The following is a 17,761-nucleotide window of genomic DNA, read 5'->3' as shown; positions in this document are numbered from 1 at the left end:
GTCTGAGGAGGGCAGAGGGGATGTTTCAGAGAATACTACATGGTCAGGTGCAGCCGAAGCTCAGGAAATGTTGGAACTCGGAGATGCTGTGAAAGAGAAGCCCTGGTTGCCTGGCCGTGATCATTGCGTGCCTGGTCTTGACTGGCATGTCAAGGAAGCTGTCCGTGCAGTGGCTTGTGCCTCAAGAGCAGGGCAGTTCTCAACAACACTGCACTAAGATCTGGAGGTGAAACCTCTCAGCTCTATGACATTTGGTTATGCGGAGGTCTACCCAGGAAGGACAGCCTTGTCCCAAGGACCTCACGCTGTTCACCCAACAGATATTTATGAGGCCCCTGTGACATATCAGGCACCGTTCTAGGCCCTGGGAATATGGGCAGCACAGGACAGATGAAAATGCCTGTGCTCGTGGTCATGTGTTCCAGTGGGGAGAGACAGACATGAACAAAACCATCACAACAAGTCATCCTGCAAATGGAGCTGAGAACCATGGGGAAGACCAAAGGCCACGTGGCAGAACCACGCAGCCTGCAGAGGCAGGATCATCGGGCCGGTGAGCTCGTGTCCTCACTGCTCTTCTTAAACACTGGGCTTAACAGGACGCTTTTGTGGACATTCAAAACAAAATCGCAGGTCCGTTTGGATCCCTCCATTCCAAGGTATTAAACACAATGGTGTTCACTGGACGGGTCTAAGAATCTTAGCCACTTGGCCTAGCAGCCTCTCAATGTTTTATGTCTCTCATTTCAACTTTGAAAAGAGCTTTGTGCCAGGGAGCTCCTGCAGTTTGGGTCGAGGAGGACCAAGTCTTCAAAGGCCCCTGTCCGCGCGTCTTGCAGGTTCCCATTGTCCATGTTAATAGCCTCAGACGGGCATCAGTTGTCCTGATGGGCTTGGGCTCCATGCCCGGGCTTGCATGCTTGGCAAAATTACTCAAGAGCATTTTTTTTTTTTTTCTTTGAGATGGAGTCTCACTCTGTCACCCAGACTGGAGTGCAGTGGCGTGATCTCAGCTCGCTGCAACCTCCGCCTCCCAGGTTCAAGTGATTGTCCTGCCTCAGCCTCCCGAGTAGCTGGGATTACAGGCACCTACTACCACACCCAGCTAATTTTGTATATTTAGTAGAAACAGGATTTCACCGTGTTGCCCAGACTGGTCTTGAACTCCTGACCTCAGGCGCTCCACCTGCCTTGACCTCCCAAAGGGCTGGGATTACAGGCATAAGCTACTACATCCGGTCTCCAGGGCATTTCTTATCGCAGCTAAAAGTGATCTGTTACGTGCCTGGTTACATTCTCAGCAACTTCAGAATTCCATTCAGAAGTGGACCTAATCTTGAGACAAATACCCTCTTACCCGTAACTTGGTCCACTGAAAAGACTTATGATCCTAGTCTTTCTATTGGGGATGGTACTTCTACTCAGTGGGAGATTATGCATTTATGTGTTTGGATAAAAAGCAGATCCTTGGCTGGGCACAGTGGTTCATGCCTGTAATCCCAGCATTTTGGGAGGCTGAGGCAGGCGAATCACGAGGTCAAGAGATCGTGACAAACCTAACACGGTGAAACCCCATCTCTACTAAAAATACAAAAACAAAATTAGCCAGGAATGGTGGCGGGCGCTTGTAGTCCCAGCTACTTGGGAGGCTGAGGCAGGAGAATGGCGTGAACCCGGGAGGCAGAGCTTGCAGTGAGCCGAGATCGCGCCACTGCACTCCAACCTGGGTGACAGAACAAGACTCCGTCTCAAAAAAAAAAAAAAAAAAAAAAAAGGAGATCCTCAGCTGTTGTCTCTTGAGTCAGATATTTGGATCACTCTAGTGTCCAATCATGCAGCTCTTAAACCTATGCACCTATTTTATGGTTTATCAATTTGTGCTCATCCTGAAAGAAATAAAACAAATGTATGAGCCAACTGCAGCACTGTCTTTTATCACCTTCATTTTTCTCTGCCCAGTAAAAAGCCGAAGAGGATACATTCTTTGTTACCTTCCATTCATTTCCAAATGTGTATGTTTTCAAATATGTTATAAATGAGAAGAAAAGAAACTGCCGGATTGTTTGTCAAGCTGTCATATTATTTTATTTATCATCTCTTGTCAGTAGAAAAGTCCAGAAGCAGTGTATTGAGATAAAAATGAAGATGCGTGAAAGAGAGAATTGGAAATGGGATATACGGCCGTATTTCCTCCCTTTCCCTCCTCCTGCTGGGCAGGAGATGAGAAGAATCTAGTCAGCGGGGAACACCTGTCTCCAGGGAATTTTGGGGGATTAGATCTTTTGGGGTTGGGTTTGTGAGGGTACCTGCCCAGTCCCCACACGTCTGATTCCTCTCACTGCACGATCCTAATGCCTTTCGCATTCGTGATTGCCTTCTGGATGATGAACTATGAAGGAGGCAGCTCTTAAAAGAATAGAAAATGTCCTCCACGCACAACAAAATATACACTCAGAAATGTATAAACCAGCCTCCACCATCCAGGGGCTGGGTGAGTATGGATTAAAAAAGTGAATATGGGAAAGGTAAAGGGTGGGAGGAATTTTCTATCTTGTGAACATGTTTTTTTCTTGTTAGAAAAGAAATCACAGTGAATTTCAGTTTTCACAATAAAGTGCATCTCAGAATTGCCCAGGTTCTGCTACAAGAGACTTACCTTTTGGTGGGCTGGGGAATGGCCTGGATCTGCCTGCTGCCTGCACGTGTTTCACTTTGGACATTTTAAGAAAAACATAATAATGTTTCTGGGTTCTTGGAGATATACACATATATATGTATATGTATATCTGAATCTCTTTAAAAATATATGTCCCGGAGGAGTCACAGAGTGACTATCCAGATGCCTACTCTCCTTGGTGGCAAGAGATCCGACACACCTGTTGCTCTGAGATGCTTTTGCAGACAGGAAAGCGCTTAATTCCTTTTCCAGGACATTTTAACAATGCAGAGAAAGGTGACAGTCTTCACATAGTTCCAAAGGCAATTGATAAGCAGAAAATCCACCTGATTTTAAGTGAAGGGTCATGGAGCTGTCTTCACCCAGCCCGTGAAAGACCACCAAGTGCACCTTGCAATGCATGGGGAACGTTCAAAGCCATCAAAGACTCACGAGTTCCTGTGCTTCTGATTGTCAGAAAGCAGGTGGAGGATGGCCGGAGCCACCCTGGCTTCAGAAACTGACCTACAGAACTGAACAGAATAGTGCTTCAGGTTGGATAATGTTCTAAACGTGCTTTGCGGGACGGTGAAACCCTCCTTGGTGGAGGTCAGGACTTCCACTTCTGTAGAGCTCTGCATTCCTTAGCCACCGTCCTGCAAGGCAAACTCAAAGACTCATCTTAAAACTCGAGCAGAAGTAGGCTTGGTTTTATACATGGAAACGCCTGTTCATTTGGAAAAAAAACAGTAGTCTCCTTCCTTCTCGTTTTATGTCGTCTTCTTCCTTCATTGTTCTGGCCATCGTTCTCACTGTGCCTCAGTGCTGACTGGGTCTGGTGGCTCACACCTGTAATCCCAGCACTTTGGGAGGCTGAGGCACTTTGGGAAACCAGCCTGGGCAACATGGTGAAGCCCCATCTCTACTAAAAATACAAAAATTAGCCAGGTGTGGTGGCAGGCACCTGTCTCAGGAGGCTGAGGCAGGAGAATCGCTTGAATCTGGGAGGCAGAGTTTGTAGTGAGCAGAGATCGTGCCACTGTACTCCAAACTGTATTTTGAGACTCTGTCTCAATAATAATAATATAATAATAATAATAAATTAATTAGTTAAAAAAATAAAGGTTAGTGCTCCCTGGCTTCTCTGCAGGCTGTCTCCTGTGCTCGCTCCTCATGCGCTCATGGAGTGGTCCCTTGGCCTCCTACTTTCAATCACCGCCCATGTACCCCCTGAACCTGCGCACCTGGGTATCCCACAGACACTTCTTAGGAAACTTGGGCAGCTTCTGCAGAATACCTTCCTTTCTCCTCCCTCCTGACAAACCAGCACTGCCACTCCCAGCCTCCGTCTGTCTCCTGAGCTTTCCCTCTTATAAGCTGCCCGGCCACCCACCAAGAAGCTCAACCGAGAAACTTGGTGAGAAGCAAGGGGTCTTAGATGCCTCTGTCCCTCTCACCCCTGCCTTTGCCCCCTTCTGTTTGTCATACTCACCCCTGTCTTTCTTCATCTTCTTAGCAACACCCTTGACCCACTAGACTTAGCACCCTGTTCCCAAACCCTGTGGTAGGCTTTGGCTGTGGCTCCCTGACAGTGCTCCCACCCGCTCTAGATAGTGTGCAAGACTGGCCGTGGCTTTCCTCCTTGACGCCCTTGCCTGCCTCTCCATTCTCTGATGAGTAAAGTCTGCACTCCTGAGTGTGGCACTCCTGCCTCCTCCGTGGCCAGCTGTGGCCATGCCCATGCCCCCGCTGCCCCTCAGCCACCAAGAACTGCTTCCTTTTTCCCAAATGGGCCAAACGGGTTCCCTCCTTTTCTCCTATTCCTGAAATGCCTTTCCTTCCATTGTCTGACTGGGGGATACTTATCCATCTTCCCCACTCAAACCTTTCCCAAATTCCCCTGGAAGAACTGACCTCAACGCCACACCCACCCTCCCCGCCCTTCCATCTCCCTTCTCTCTGGCTCTCGCAGCCCCGCCCCAACATCCTTGCTCTGTTCATGTGGCTGTCATCCTCCACCAAACTCGAACCTCTTTGATGAGGCGGACATTAGCCAGTTCAACTTTGTATCCCCAGCACCTGCCACCGTGCTCCTGAAATAAGAGGCAGTTGTTACCGTTGCAGCCATCCTGTAGCGATGGTGACCTGCTGGTGATAACCAGCCGTGGTGTATTTGGACAAGACTTCGTTCTTCTCTCGGCAAGTGCTTATAGTCAGGCTTTTGTCGTCTAGGCAGTTTGCTGCGTACAAAGATAAATAACACATGCATCCCTCCTTATTTCACATGGATCACCCCACCAGCAGGTAATGACTCTGCAGAGACAGGGCAGGGTCAGAGGAGCCGGGGTCCCCGAGGCAGCGGCTTGAGAGGGATCCCTTCATCTTCTCTCCAGATAACCAGTTGGCACAATTTGAAAGCATTTTTCTAACCGTTATCACATCTGGACAACACGATCAAAAAATACTTGATAGGATGTTGAAAAAAGATTTAAAAGAAGCCAAAGGACACATTGCTCAACACTGAGCTTTTCAAATAGGGTCTTTTTCCGTGTGCGTGTGTGTTTGAAAAAATGTTTTCTCTCGTTTCTATAAGTTTTAGACCACTTATTTTTGGAGCAGGAAGATACTGGGTTTTCAGGTGGCCCTGTAGACCCCCCCTTACGTGCTGGTTTTTTGATGGAATCCTGTTTCTACAAAAACAAAACCCCTAGAGATATAGACACACTAAAAAGGAAAACCCTGGAGATTGTTTTTAATCTTAGAATTTGTGGCACTTGTACTACGGTTTTTCTCACAACAAAGGCGCTTCTCGTTGGAAACGTCTATTTATATGGTTCCTGTTGCCCATGTCCGCTTGGAAGTTATGCATGAGCCTCATGGCTCAGGGAATATATGACTCAGCATCTTTTGGTCGAGGGCAGCTTTGACCTCATTGTTTTCTGGTGTGGCACAGGGAGCAGCCTGGCCATGTGCAGGGAACGGCCCATGGCCCGTCCCTGTTCCAGCTGGCTGCTGCGAAAGTTTCAAGAGGCGTATTTGCCAGGAGCACTCGGCTGTAAATCCAGATGCGGAAAACAGTGGTTTTAATAGAGTAAACCAAAACGTAGGATTTACTCTCTCCGATGTTCTGGAAAATCCCACTGCTTTACGGGGTAGACTTTTCCTGGAAACAGAAGGCTGTGTTTTTTAAGGAGGTGCTGAGATCTTTGTAACAAAAGTGTGGGGGAGCAACTGTGCTCAGAGCCCCAAGGGCAGCATATGCCCTCTGAGCTGTGGCCAGACTTCCTGCCTTCCCACCAGGCTGAAGGTGCCCCCGCGGCCTCCTCCTCCCCCCACCCCCTTCCCCCTCCTCCTTCCCCTCCCCCTTCCCCCTCCTCCTCCCCTCCTCCTCCCCCCCTCCTCCCCCTCCTCCCCCTCCCCCTCCTCCCCTTCCCCCTCCCTTTCCCCTCCCCATCCCTCTCCTCCTCCTCCCCCATCCCCCTCCTCCCCTCCTCCCATTCCCCCTTCCCCCTTCCTCCCCTCCCCCTCCCCCTTCCCCCCCTCCTCCTCCTCCCCCTCCCCCTTCCTCCTCCTCCTCTTCCCTCTCCCCCTTCCCCCTCCTCCCCCCCTCCCATTCCCCTTCCTGCCTCCTTCCCCTCCTCCCCCTTATCCCTCCCCCTCCTCCCCTTCCTTCCCCCTCCTCCCCCTCCCCCTCCCCCTCCCCCTCCCCCTTCCCCCTCCTCCCCGTCCCCCTTCCCCCTCCTCCCCCCTCCCTCCTCCTCCTCCCCCTCCCCCTCTTCCTCCACCTTCTCCTCCCCTCCTCCCTTTCCCCTCTTCCCTCTTCCTTTCTCCCCTTCCCTCCCTTCCCTTCCCCCTCCTCCTTCCCTTCCACCTCTTCCTACCATTCCCTCCTCTCCTGCCCCCTTCCTCCCCTCTCCTCCCCTCTTTTCCCCTTCTTCCTCCTCCCCCCTCCTCCCCCGTTGTGCATTGGGGTCTTGCATTTTCCATTCTGGCTGCCTGGAGAGCTGTGTGCCAGCTGCCCACTGGGCTGCTTCCTTTCCTCTCCTCCTTCAGGGCAGGGTTCTTTCCCCCACCCCACCCCTGCCTCCTGGTTGTGTTCCTAGCGCCGAAGCTCCATGACCTGCTGTCGCTCATTCGCCTGCTCCCCAACCTGGAGCACGGTGTGGGCTGCCACAGAATGGGGTGTTTTCCATTCATCCGACTTTATCTGCAGTAATTCCACAGCTTAGCAGTTCAGGTTAACTTTGAACTTTATTTTTTTTCTGTTTCAGAGACTTGATGTTCTTTAAATGTACTTTTTAATTAAATGCGACCTAGACAGCTTTTCCTTCCTCAGCCTCTTCTGTGAGTAAAGAGGTTCATGTGGGGGAAATTGACTAGGATTAGGCTTCGTTTCCCTCTGCTACATGTTCTTTATTCCTGTAACTACAAAGAGGCGTCATCTGAAGTGTTTGCCTTTCTGCCTCTGAAGCTACCTGGCGCCCTTTGGTTGCTGACTTCTGCAGAAATCTTCTTTTGATTCAGTGTCTTCACCTCCAGCCACCCAAGACCAGCCTGGGAAATGTTCAGTTGAGAACGCTGCTGTAAAGTCTCAATTATGGATATGCTTGAGGGAAGGAGTATTCTAGTTCATTTAATTTTTGCTTAACAGAGTACAACCAGTGTTTTTGTTAGGAGGAGGCAGCATTATGTAAAAGAAAGATTATCGACTCTGGATGAAGACATTACATGATTTAAAGCTTTTCTCTATCACGTGAAACCATGTGACTTAGGGCCTCGATTTTCTCATCTGTAAAAGGGGGATAACAATCGTTATCTTACTGGGTTGTCATTATATTAAGTGGGCAACATGTGTAAATCATTTACCAAGCTGTTTCGTGGCTACATGGCAGCTTGGCAAAATAGAATTCCTTTCTCTACTTTTGTTTTCGTTCTTGGAACTGAGGCCTTATTCATTGGTATGTGGCATTTTGTTAATGTAAGATGTTGAAGCAGAAAGTAATAGTAGCAGTGGCTATTTTAGAATATCTGTGATAAATTAATCATTGAGTATTTGGTGAGTGTTTATTGTATCTCAGATATGCAAATAACAGAAATAAAGAGATGGTTTCATTCTTTTTAAAATGCTTAGATATTCTTTGCATCTTCTAAAAACTCAACTTGAGAAACCTTTTGGTAGAAAGGCATCATGGCAGGTAAAAAAATGGCAAAGTCCATCCGTTGACTTCCTCTTGCTTACAAAAGGAGCAAAAAACCCACTCAAAAGCAGGAAAAGAGGAAGAGGCTTATGTCCACAATGACAAAAAGAAAGGAAGAGGAGCCAGTACCAAAGAAGGATAAGAACAAACATCCAGAAAGAGGATCTCAGAGGGCGGTATCACACCCACCTGGGGAGAGGGCCTCAGCCTGGGGACACTTGGGGCAGACTTGGTCATGGAGGGGATGGTTATGACAGAGAGCTAAAAACAGGGGGAACCATTGGTAGTTTGTATAAAGAACAGTATATGTTGTAATCCCAGCTACTCAGGAGGCTGAGGCAGGAGAATTGCTTGAGCTTGGGAGGCGGAGGTTGAAGTGAGCTGAGACTGTGCTACTGCACTCCAGCCTAGGTGACAAAGTGAGACTCTGTCTCAAAAACAAACAAAAATAGTCTACTTGTTACCCCTCAAACTGTAAGCAGAATACTTAAGCTAGAATAAAAAGGTAGATGAACAAACAGAAGGCTATATAGATAACGAATGGCCCCAGAGAAAAGGCGTCCACACTTTGGGATTTAGGGTCCCTTCAGAATAGTTGTGAGTGTTTCACTTTATTAACGTGAAGTCATCAGTTGACATCTCCTGGTTCATTCATATGTGTGAAAGGACACAGGGATCATTTGAAGAAAGCCCTTCCTATAAAAGATATATCAAATTAACAAAGAGGAAGCAAAAAGATCCCAGAGGAACACAAAACAGAACTTCAGAAAGTGTTTTTACCCTCCAAGACATTTAGAAATGTATTTCACCTACGAAACAAGAACAGGATGCAATGAAAAATGAACATAGGACAAAAAGTTAGTCTTGGGTGTTACAATATGGTTACTGAAATAAACATCCAAAAGACAAGTTAGAAGATAAAGGTGAGGTGCTCTTTCCAAAATTAAAAAAGGAAAATATTGGAAAAAAGTAAGAAGCATGTTGAATCAATCCAGAGTCCTAAAATCCAACCAATAAGAGCCCTAGAAAGAAAAAACAGAGAAAACAGAAGGGAGAAAATTATGAAGGAACTAACGCTAATGAGTGTACATGTCTAGAGTGAAAGGGCCTTTCAATTACCTAGCACAATGTATAAACCCCCCTACACTTAGACGCATTTTATTTTATTTATTTTTTTGAGACAGGGTCTTGCTCTGTTGCCCAGGCTGGAGTGCAGTGGTACGATCAGAGCTCACTGCAGCCTCAACCTCCTGGGCTCAAGCAGTCTTCCCACCTCAGCCTCTGGAGTAGATGGGACCACAGGCACAGACCACCAAACCTGGCTAATAAAAACATTATTTTTGTAGACATGGGGTTTCACTGTGTTGCCCAGGCTGGTCTCAAACTCCTGAATTCAAGTGATCCTCCCACCTCAGCCTCCTGAGTGGCTGGGACTACATACATGTGCCACCACACCTGCTAATTTTTTTTTTCTTGGATAGAGACAGGATTTTGCCATATTGCCTAGGCTCATCTCAAACTAGCCACTCACCTTGGCCTCCCAAAGTGCTGGGATTACAGATGTAAGCCACTAAGCCTGGCCAAAAATCATTCTTTACTTCATTCAAGAACTTTGAAAACTTACCTTTTCTTAAGTTATTTAAGGATGCTCTAGTTAAGTGAGGACATATGCCAAGAAGAAGGAGACAGTGAGGTCCAGGGAACAGCAGGTGTTACCCAAGAATGAAGTGGAGGAGACTCTCAGAGTGACAAGTCCACACCGAACAGGAAAGGGAGAGAGAGTCTCAGAGTGACGAATCCACTCCGAACAGGAGAGGGAGAGAGTCTCAGAGTGACGAGTCCACACCAAACAGAAAAGGGAACGTCTCTGTGTTTAAAGGGAGCTCGGTAGATTGCCTGCATGTGGATAAAAGAGAACAGCACAAAAGGCTGTAAACAGAGTACAGCAGTTTTCGCCACTCTCACACCAGAGGCATGCTTTTCTGTATTTAGCCCTTTGTGCTAATATTAACTCTGTGTCTTAACAATATGTGTCTATTGCTAATTCTGCATTTACCAATTTTAGACGTTACCTATTGACCTCCTGCTGTGACGGATGAGCTTTTTAACTCATGCGTCTTCACACACACATCCTTCTCAAAATATAGTCCAAACAGTATGTGGAGGCCTTTTGTTGTTTACCATTGTAACTCGAAGGTATATACATGAGCATGCATACACACACACACTTCTTTATTTCTTGTGCTACTGGAATCAGTAGCTTTTCTCTCCCTGTTGTGTAATGGGAAGCCACCCTTACCCTCAGTTCTCTTCTGCTCTTCGACCTCACTCCGTCTTCTGCAGTTTTATATCGTTGAGGTTAAAAACATTTGGCCGGGCGCGGTGGCTCACGCCTGTAATCCCAGCACTTTGGGAGGCCAAGACGGGTGGATCACGAGGTCAGGAGATCGAGACCATCCTGGCTAACACCGTGAAACCCCATCTCTACTAAAAAATACAAAAAACTAGCTGGGCGAGGTGGCGGGCGCCTGTAGTCCCAGCTACTCGGGAGGCTGAAGCAGGAGAATGGCATGAACCCAGGAGGCGGAGCTTGCAGTGAGCTGAGATCCGGCCACTGCACTCCAGCCTGGGCGACAGAGCGAGACTCCGTCTCAAAAAAAAAAAAAATTTACGTTCTGTTTCCTCGGCGCAATTACTTCTGGCATTTTAGACTATAGATTAATTCTAAAGTTGAAAAAAACATACAGTGTTTATATTATATTTACTATGTCACGGTTATCATCTACTGCACAGCTAGACAGTATAGAGAGATTATATTTCTTTCTTCTACAGATTTTTTTTTCCCCTGGGATTTCTAATTACCTTTCCTTTTAAAAAGATGTATTTGCATGTGTGTGTGTGTGTGTATGTGTGTGTGTATTTTTTAGACATGGGGTTTCACTATGTATATTCTTTTAAAATATATACATATATATCTATGTATCTCTTTATAGCTATCTTTATATCACTTAAAATATATATATAGTCTTTTTAAAATATATACATATATTCACATATATATATATATATACACACAGGTAAATAACAGAATAAGTAAAAATCCTGTTTGAGATCGTCGTAAAGTGGTGTGAGGTAAAAGTTCATCTGTTGTAGCAGAAAGTCAATAGATAATGTCTCAGATTGGCTAAAAACAAGACATAGCAATAGATGTCTATAGTTTAAAGACATGGAGCTCAAAACTAAGATAAAACACCACAGATTTAGGGGAGACTGCCTTAGCGGAAGGGGGTATGGTTTTGTTTCCTTTTAAGCCTCTCTGTACTGTTCTTTTTAATTTATGTGCACATACGAATTTGATTGAAATTTAAAACAATTTTTTGTAAAGGAAGAAAATATACCAGGATTATGTACTATAATGAGCACTCTCCTTGCTACTGGAATATCTGGATTCTGATCACTTACGTAATATTCTACTGAAATGTTTTTGTGCAGTTTCAATAGAAAATGCATAACTTTGCCATCAGAAGACCTATATAACCTTGACCTTCCTGTGGTAGTGATCTTGTGTGTGTATTACCATTGCTTTTTATTTCTTTATTTATTTATTGTTATTATTATTATTATTTTGAGATGGAGTCTCGCTCTGTCGCCCAGGCTGGAGTGCAGTGGTACGATCTCAGCTCACTGCAACCTCCGCCTCCCGGGTTCCAGCGATTCTTCTGCCTCAGTCTCCCAAGTAACTGGGACTACAGGCGTGGGCCACCATGCCCGGCTAATTTGTTTTGTGTATTTTTAGTAGAGACAGGGTTTCACCATGTTGGCCAAGATGGTCTCGATCTCCTGACCTCCTGATGCGCCCACCTCAGCCTCCCAAAGTGCTGGGATGACAGGCATGAGCCACCGCGCCCGGCCACCATTGCTTTTTTTAAGGCTGTAGGTGAATCAACACAAAGGACAGCTTCCTCTTCCTGTGGTGGATCTGAACCCTGTGATGGAGGGGTGTGTGTGGTGCCTGTGGTGCTTGGCCCTGCGGGGCTGTGAACTCAGCCTTGGGGCTCATCTGTCCACAGCACAGCCCCTTGGGGTCTGCCAGGAGCTGAGCCCCCACCAGTCTGGGGAGAAGGGAGTCAGTGGCCCAGGGACCGTCTTCCTCAGGCATCGTCCCCAGCCCTGAGCTCAGGCTTCCTCATCTGCCACTGTGCCTGAGCAGTGATTAATGCCAAATTAGCACCCTGCTCAGTGACCTTTCAGCATTAGCCACGGCCTCCCTTCACTTCTCATAACTATTTGCAAATATTAGCTTCTCCAGTCGTTTCTCGTCCGCGACTTTCACAGGTGACAGGCAGGCCGTTAGTCTGATTGGCATTCCGTTCATGTCCTTTGCCCCATCGTGAGTGCGTCTGGACTCCGCCATCTCCTCAGAAATCTGATAACCAGCCCAAGAATCTCGGCAATTTTACAAAGGGAAGGCATCAGCAGGAAGGTGTCCGGAGAAGCTTTGAGGGTCCACTGCAGAGTTGGAGAGTCTAGAGACAGGGAAGGCTGCCTCAGCCCCCAGGGACCCAGGGCCGAGTGAGAGTCAGCCTCACATGCCATCAACATAGAGGTTTTAAAACATTTATTTATTTATTTATTTATTTTTTTTTTTTGAGGCGGAGTCTCACTCTGTCGCCCAGGCTAGATTGCTGTGGCCGGATCTCAGCTCACTGCAAGCTCCGCCTCCCGGGTTCACGCCATTCTCCTGCCTCAGCCTCCCGAGTAGCTGGGACTACAGGCGCCCGCCACCTCGCCCAGCTAATTTTTTATATTTTTTAGTAGAGACGGGGTTTCACCGTGTTAGCCAGGATGGTCTCGATCTCCTGACCTCGTGATCCACCCGTCTCGGCCTCCCAAAGTGCTGGGATTACAGGCTTGAGCCACCGCGCCCGGCCTTAAAACATTTATTAGTTGACTCTGTCTGCATCAAGCTTCTGTTTTTCTTTGAGAATTCACATGCACCTTTAATACAAAAATCACACACTGTTTAGGCAGTGCAAGCCAGAGCACAGAACTGTGGGACATCAGTGTTGATGAGAAGCCAGTCCTCTTTTTCCCGTTGTTCTCTCTCAGTGGCCCTCACCCCACCGCCAGCCCGGCAGGCTAGAACCTTTCAGTTGCCAGAATCCTCCTCCGCCGCTCACAATGGTGGCGACTCCCTTCAGCGTGAAGCCCAGATGAAGCGTTTTGGATTTGCAGTCATTTCCATTTATTTTTATTTCCAGCCTCTTACATCTCCGCCCTTTATTGAAATCCCTGTTCTAGAAATGTTGGATTGGTCTTCATTTTCCCTAAATAAACAGTAGTAAAGTGTACTGTGGGTAGTTTAATTTTGATGTTAAATGTATTTTAGAGAAAAGCGGCCAAAAATATGTCCTATTTTTTTCTCCCTTGTCCCTAGAAATATGAGCTAAATTATTTATAGTTTGATACTCAAAAAACATAGATTCAGGATATTTAGTTTTTAGAAAGGAAAAAGGGATTAAAACTCCAGTAACAGGACTGAACACTTTGTTAATTGAATATATTGGCTCCAAGGAAGCACATTTGGACAGGAGTAAGAATGCCCACTGCTTTCCAATGACACCCGTACCTAACATAGTGGCTGATACATGAAGTATTTGTGGAATTGAACAGATTTGGAAATAGCAGGCAGACTAGGTAACTCAGTAAGCAAAGTCTTAAATCAATAAAAGAAAAATAAAGCCAGCAAGCATTTTGGAAAATACCAAACAGTTTAAATAAAGCCCCTTAGCCACACAACACACGCAGCAGAAGCGTAAGGCCCAGTAACCATGCACTATAGGACAGGCTGTGGATTGTGCCTGAGGACACTGGCTGTGCTTGGACCTCAGCTCATGTGGTCTGAGAAAGGCCAGGGACAGTGACCCCGCCCCAGAGCTTCTCATGGGGGTCCACGTAGGGCCGTGAGATTTGAGCTTCCTATTAACATGGCTCTGACCATGGTCTTCATTTGTCATGCTCCGATCATCCCATCTTCTAGCTGCCATTTCACTTTCTGTGGTTCCCATTACCCTCCGTCAACAATGGTCCGAAAACAGGAGAGTACAGCACAGTAAGATATTTTGAGAGAGAGAGGGACCACATTCGCGTAACTTTCATTACCTTATGTTGTCGTTGTTCTGTTTGTTATCAGTTGTAGTCAGTCCTTAGTGTGCCTCATTTACACATTTATGACAGGTATGTATGCAGAGGGAGGAACCTGGAACAGATGGCCTTCCACGCACGATGGGGTTATGTTCCCATAAACCCATCGGAAGTTGAAAATATCGGAAGTCATAAATGTGCATTTGTAGCCCCGTTGTTAAGTCGAGGACTGGACTGAATGTGTGTGGCCTTTGTGCCATCATAAAGTTGAAAAATCCTGTGTGGTGCCATCATGCATCAGGGACATTTTGTGTCTGTAGGGATTGGTTCTTTCTTTCGTTTGAGGTATCCCCAGGGGTCTTGGAATGTATCCCCCTCAGATAAGGGGTGGGGGGAGCTCCTGTACTTAGAGTTTCATGGACATCTCTCTTTTCTCTGCCACAGGAGATATTGGCACACCTGAAACCATGGCCCCCACCATTGTGGTTCCCCCGGGCAACAGAAGTGTGGTGGCTGGATCCAGTGAGACTACCTTGGAATGCATAGCCAGTGCCAGGTACGAGGCACGTCTCCTGTGAGACTCCTGGTAAATAGTACATGACCTGTGACAAGCCGATGACAGAAGGAGACACCGGAGCATGAGGTTCCGCCTTCTAGCGACAGTGGTCTTGTTTGGCCAGATGGGCTGGGAATATGAGATGTGGGTAGATAAGGAAATGGACACATTGATGTCTTCCAGAGTCCCCCACTGCAACAGGGCGGTGCTTTCAGTGTAGCTCTGGGTGGTCGTGGGGGGCTCCTCTGAGACACTCTCTAGGGAAGAGGGAGGAGTTGAGACAGAGGAAAAAGTTCATTACTCTTCTCTGTAGTCAGCCAAGGTGTTCTCTGCCTCCTTAGCGGTCGCTCCAGAATCAAGCTCGGATGATCCCGCCTTCCATGTCGTTGTGTCCCCTCATAGTATTTATTTTAAACGTTCATTTCCTGAGCAAACGGGATCATTAGCACTTATGGTCCATTGCTGCGGCAATTAGCTATCCTTGCTCAATAGCCCTTGAGCAGAATGCATCGTCAGTGCGTGCTGGGAGGGAGTAGAGTTTTATCTGAATTGATTTTCCAGTGTCCATTGTTCAACCCGCCATGTACCCTGGTAGAATTAACTTCGTCAAGCCTGTGCCGAGTGCCTGAGATGATGACCATGGCCACCTCCATGAGTCACAATCGTCGTCATGAGCGCCTTTCATTCCCACAGGCCTGTGGAGGACCTGAGTGTGACCTGGAAGAGGAATGGAGTGAGAATCACCAGTGGCCTCCACAGCTTTGGAAGACGTCTCACCATCAGCAACCCGACGTCCGCGGACACCGGGCTGTACGTCTGCGAGGCGGCGCTGCTGGGGAGCGCTTTTGAACCGGCCAGGGCCAAGGCCTTTCTTTTCATCACAGGTAAAGCCCGAGCCTCTGAGTGGTGTTGTCAGCATCTCACATAGCATCCGGCTCTGACTCTTCTGCAGAAACAAAATAGCGTATTTCAGTGGCTTTATTTATTGGCCATTGAAGGTGAGGTTGAGTTTATCTTCCAAATCCTTCCTAGTCTTTCCCAAGAATGTAAGTCCGTTAAATCCAAAGTGTTGATATTCTGAATCCTTCCAGGAAACGTCCTTCTGAATACTCTAGTCACGAAGCTTGGAAATAGAGCGGTGAAACCCCTGTCGTAGAGATCCCTCTCCTGTTCTAGCTTTTAGGCTGCTAAGCTTTTCTATAGCTCTCTTACTTGGCTATCGTGATCGGTGTTCAGAAATTATTCTATTATTGCTGTCCGGGCGTGGTGGCTCACACCTGTAATCACAGCACTTTGGGAGGCCGAAGTGGGCGGATCACTTGAGGCCAGGAGTTTGAGACCAGCCTGACCAACATGGTGAAACCCCATCTCTACTAAAAATACAAACATTAGCCGGGCATGGTGGCGGGCACCTGTAATCCCAGCTCCTCGGGAGGCTGAGGCAGGAGAATCGCTTGAATCCGGGAGGCGGAGGTTGCAATGAGCCAAGATTGCACCACTGCACCCCAGTCTGGGCCACAAGAGCAAAACTCCATCTCAAGAAAAAAAGGAAATTATTATTTTAGAAATTATTGTATTAATTATTAATTTAGCTGTTATTTTTGGACCTAGGAGAACAGGTAAAACTATTGGATGTTACCATTTGTTAAACTTAAAAAAATAAATAAAAAGAGAACAGAGATGCTTCCTCAAACTGAGCAACATATTATTCCTGAACCAAGGAGAAAGAGGACATAAACAGTACAATGGAGTTACCCAGCTCTCCATGCTGGAAAATATTAGTGTTTAGGGAGTGTGCCTTGTACTGTGGCTAAGAAAATACTAAACTTAGTATCAATTTATGATGAGGTTATGTTGTGAGGCAAGGTGCCTTTATTTCTCTCATTTTTCCAGCAACTGTCATGCGTTTATTCTTCGTAAGTGGCTGTGATGACTATGAGAGTGGCCTATGTTCCGCAGTGGTAGCCGCTGTTGATAAGAGGTAGCCTTGGAGGCCGCCTGTATGAAGGAGAATCTCTTCTTCATCTCTCCTCTTTGGGAATAAGGGGGATTGAGAACAGGAAGAAGAAAGAAAACTCTCAGAGAGCCCCTTCAATACAAAAATTTGCAGTCTGCCACTTTGCAAAATAAGAAAAAAAAAAAGCTGGTATTGTCCTATGAAATTAGCAAGAAAAGGAATACTGCACAAAAGGTGGTTTGCTTCGATCACGTCCCATTCCTTTAATCATTCGGAAATGACTCCATGTCCTGACTATGACTCTTCTAAATACAACGCAGTGCAAACCCGTCGGTCCCTCTGAAAGAAGCGAAAAAGGCTGTTAAAAGCATCCGAGGAAGCCGGCTTTAAGTTATCAGTCACTGTCGATTCCACATGAGGGGCCTGAGCTGATATTACTACCTTCCCCATCCATGCTGCTGCTAGAGATGTAAATAACACATCCCATTCTCTGCAAAGACTTTTTTTTATCAAGGTTGATCTATAGTTATGTGAGCACAGCACATTATAGATTGAACCAAAATTAAAATTTGTGATGTGTAAATCTCTAGTAGACAGGACTATACTGTGTTCAAACATTTTAAGGGAATTTAAACAAGAGAAGAAATGTATCTCCCTGTAAATGTTTGTTGTGATCATCATTCCTTTTTAAAATATTTAAATCTATCTTAAGAACTTTGGTTTTGCATTTATATCTGATTGTTTTTGTGTTCTCTCGAGTTCGCACCTCTCCGTGTTCTGACTTTTAAAGGTACACGAACACACGTCACTAGTTTATGATGTTGATTTAAATCCCCTTTTATTCGTAAGAATTTGCTGTGACAGGTAGGATTTTTGTGGTTGGCGCATACTGCAAAAACCCTGAAGAGAGTGTCTCTGTCAATTCTGAGGGATTTGGATGAGATTATAACCCTGTGCCCTGCGGCCGGAGCATTACTGGTTTCACAGGGCTGTCACCGTGGACCTGTAGGAGCCACCCGTAGGAGCACACAGGCCAAAGACAGAGAAACAAATTGGCTCCTATTACTTGTATTTTATACCAATGACACAAGACAGGCTAGTTGTGCTGTTTGCCCCACCTGCCCGTCTGTGTTGCTTAATTTCTGTGGCTTGAATGGAAGCACAGAGGTCGCCTTCCAGGTACCACCCCGCCATTGGCTGCCCAGTCCTGTGAAGCAGCCCCTCTGTGCCCTCCACCCTCCCCTCCCGCC

At 46.7% G+C, this 17,761-nt stretch overlaps 1 protein-coding gene across 1 annotated transcript in view; it reads left to right on the top strand.

Moving 5' to 3' along the window:
- The window catches only part of SDK1 (sidekick cell adhesion molecule 1), a 990,930-nt gene that overhangs the window by 644,685 nt on the left and 328,484 nt on the right, over positions 1 to 17,761 (top strand). The window contains 2 exon segments of the mRNA XM_033191941.1: positions 14,443 to 14,554; positions 15,248 to 15,438. Of these exon segments, the coding sequence (XP_033047832.1) occupies positions 14,443 to 14,554; positions 15,248 to 15,438 (303 nt within the window).

Source organism: Trachypithecus francoisi, unplaced genomic scaffold, assembly GCF_009764315.1.
Source record: "Trachypithecus francoisi isolate TF-2019V2 unplaced genomic scaffold, Tfra_2.0 Lachesis_group4, whole genome shotgun sequence".
NCBI classification, from domain to species: domain Eukaryota; kingdom Metazoa; phylum Chordata; class Mammalia; order Primates; family Cercopithecidae; genus Trachypithecus; species Trachypithecus francoisi.
The sequence above is the reverse complement of the archived record's forward strand: the minus strand, read 5'-3'. Positions and strand labels throughout refer to the sequence as shown.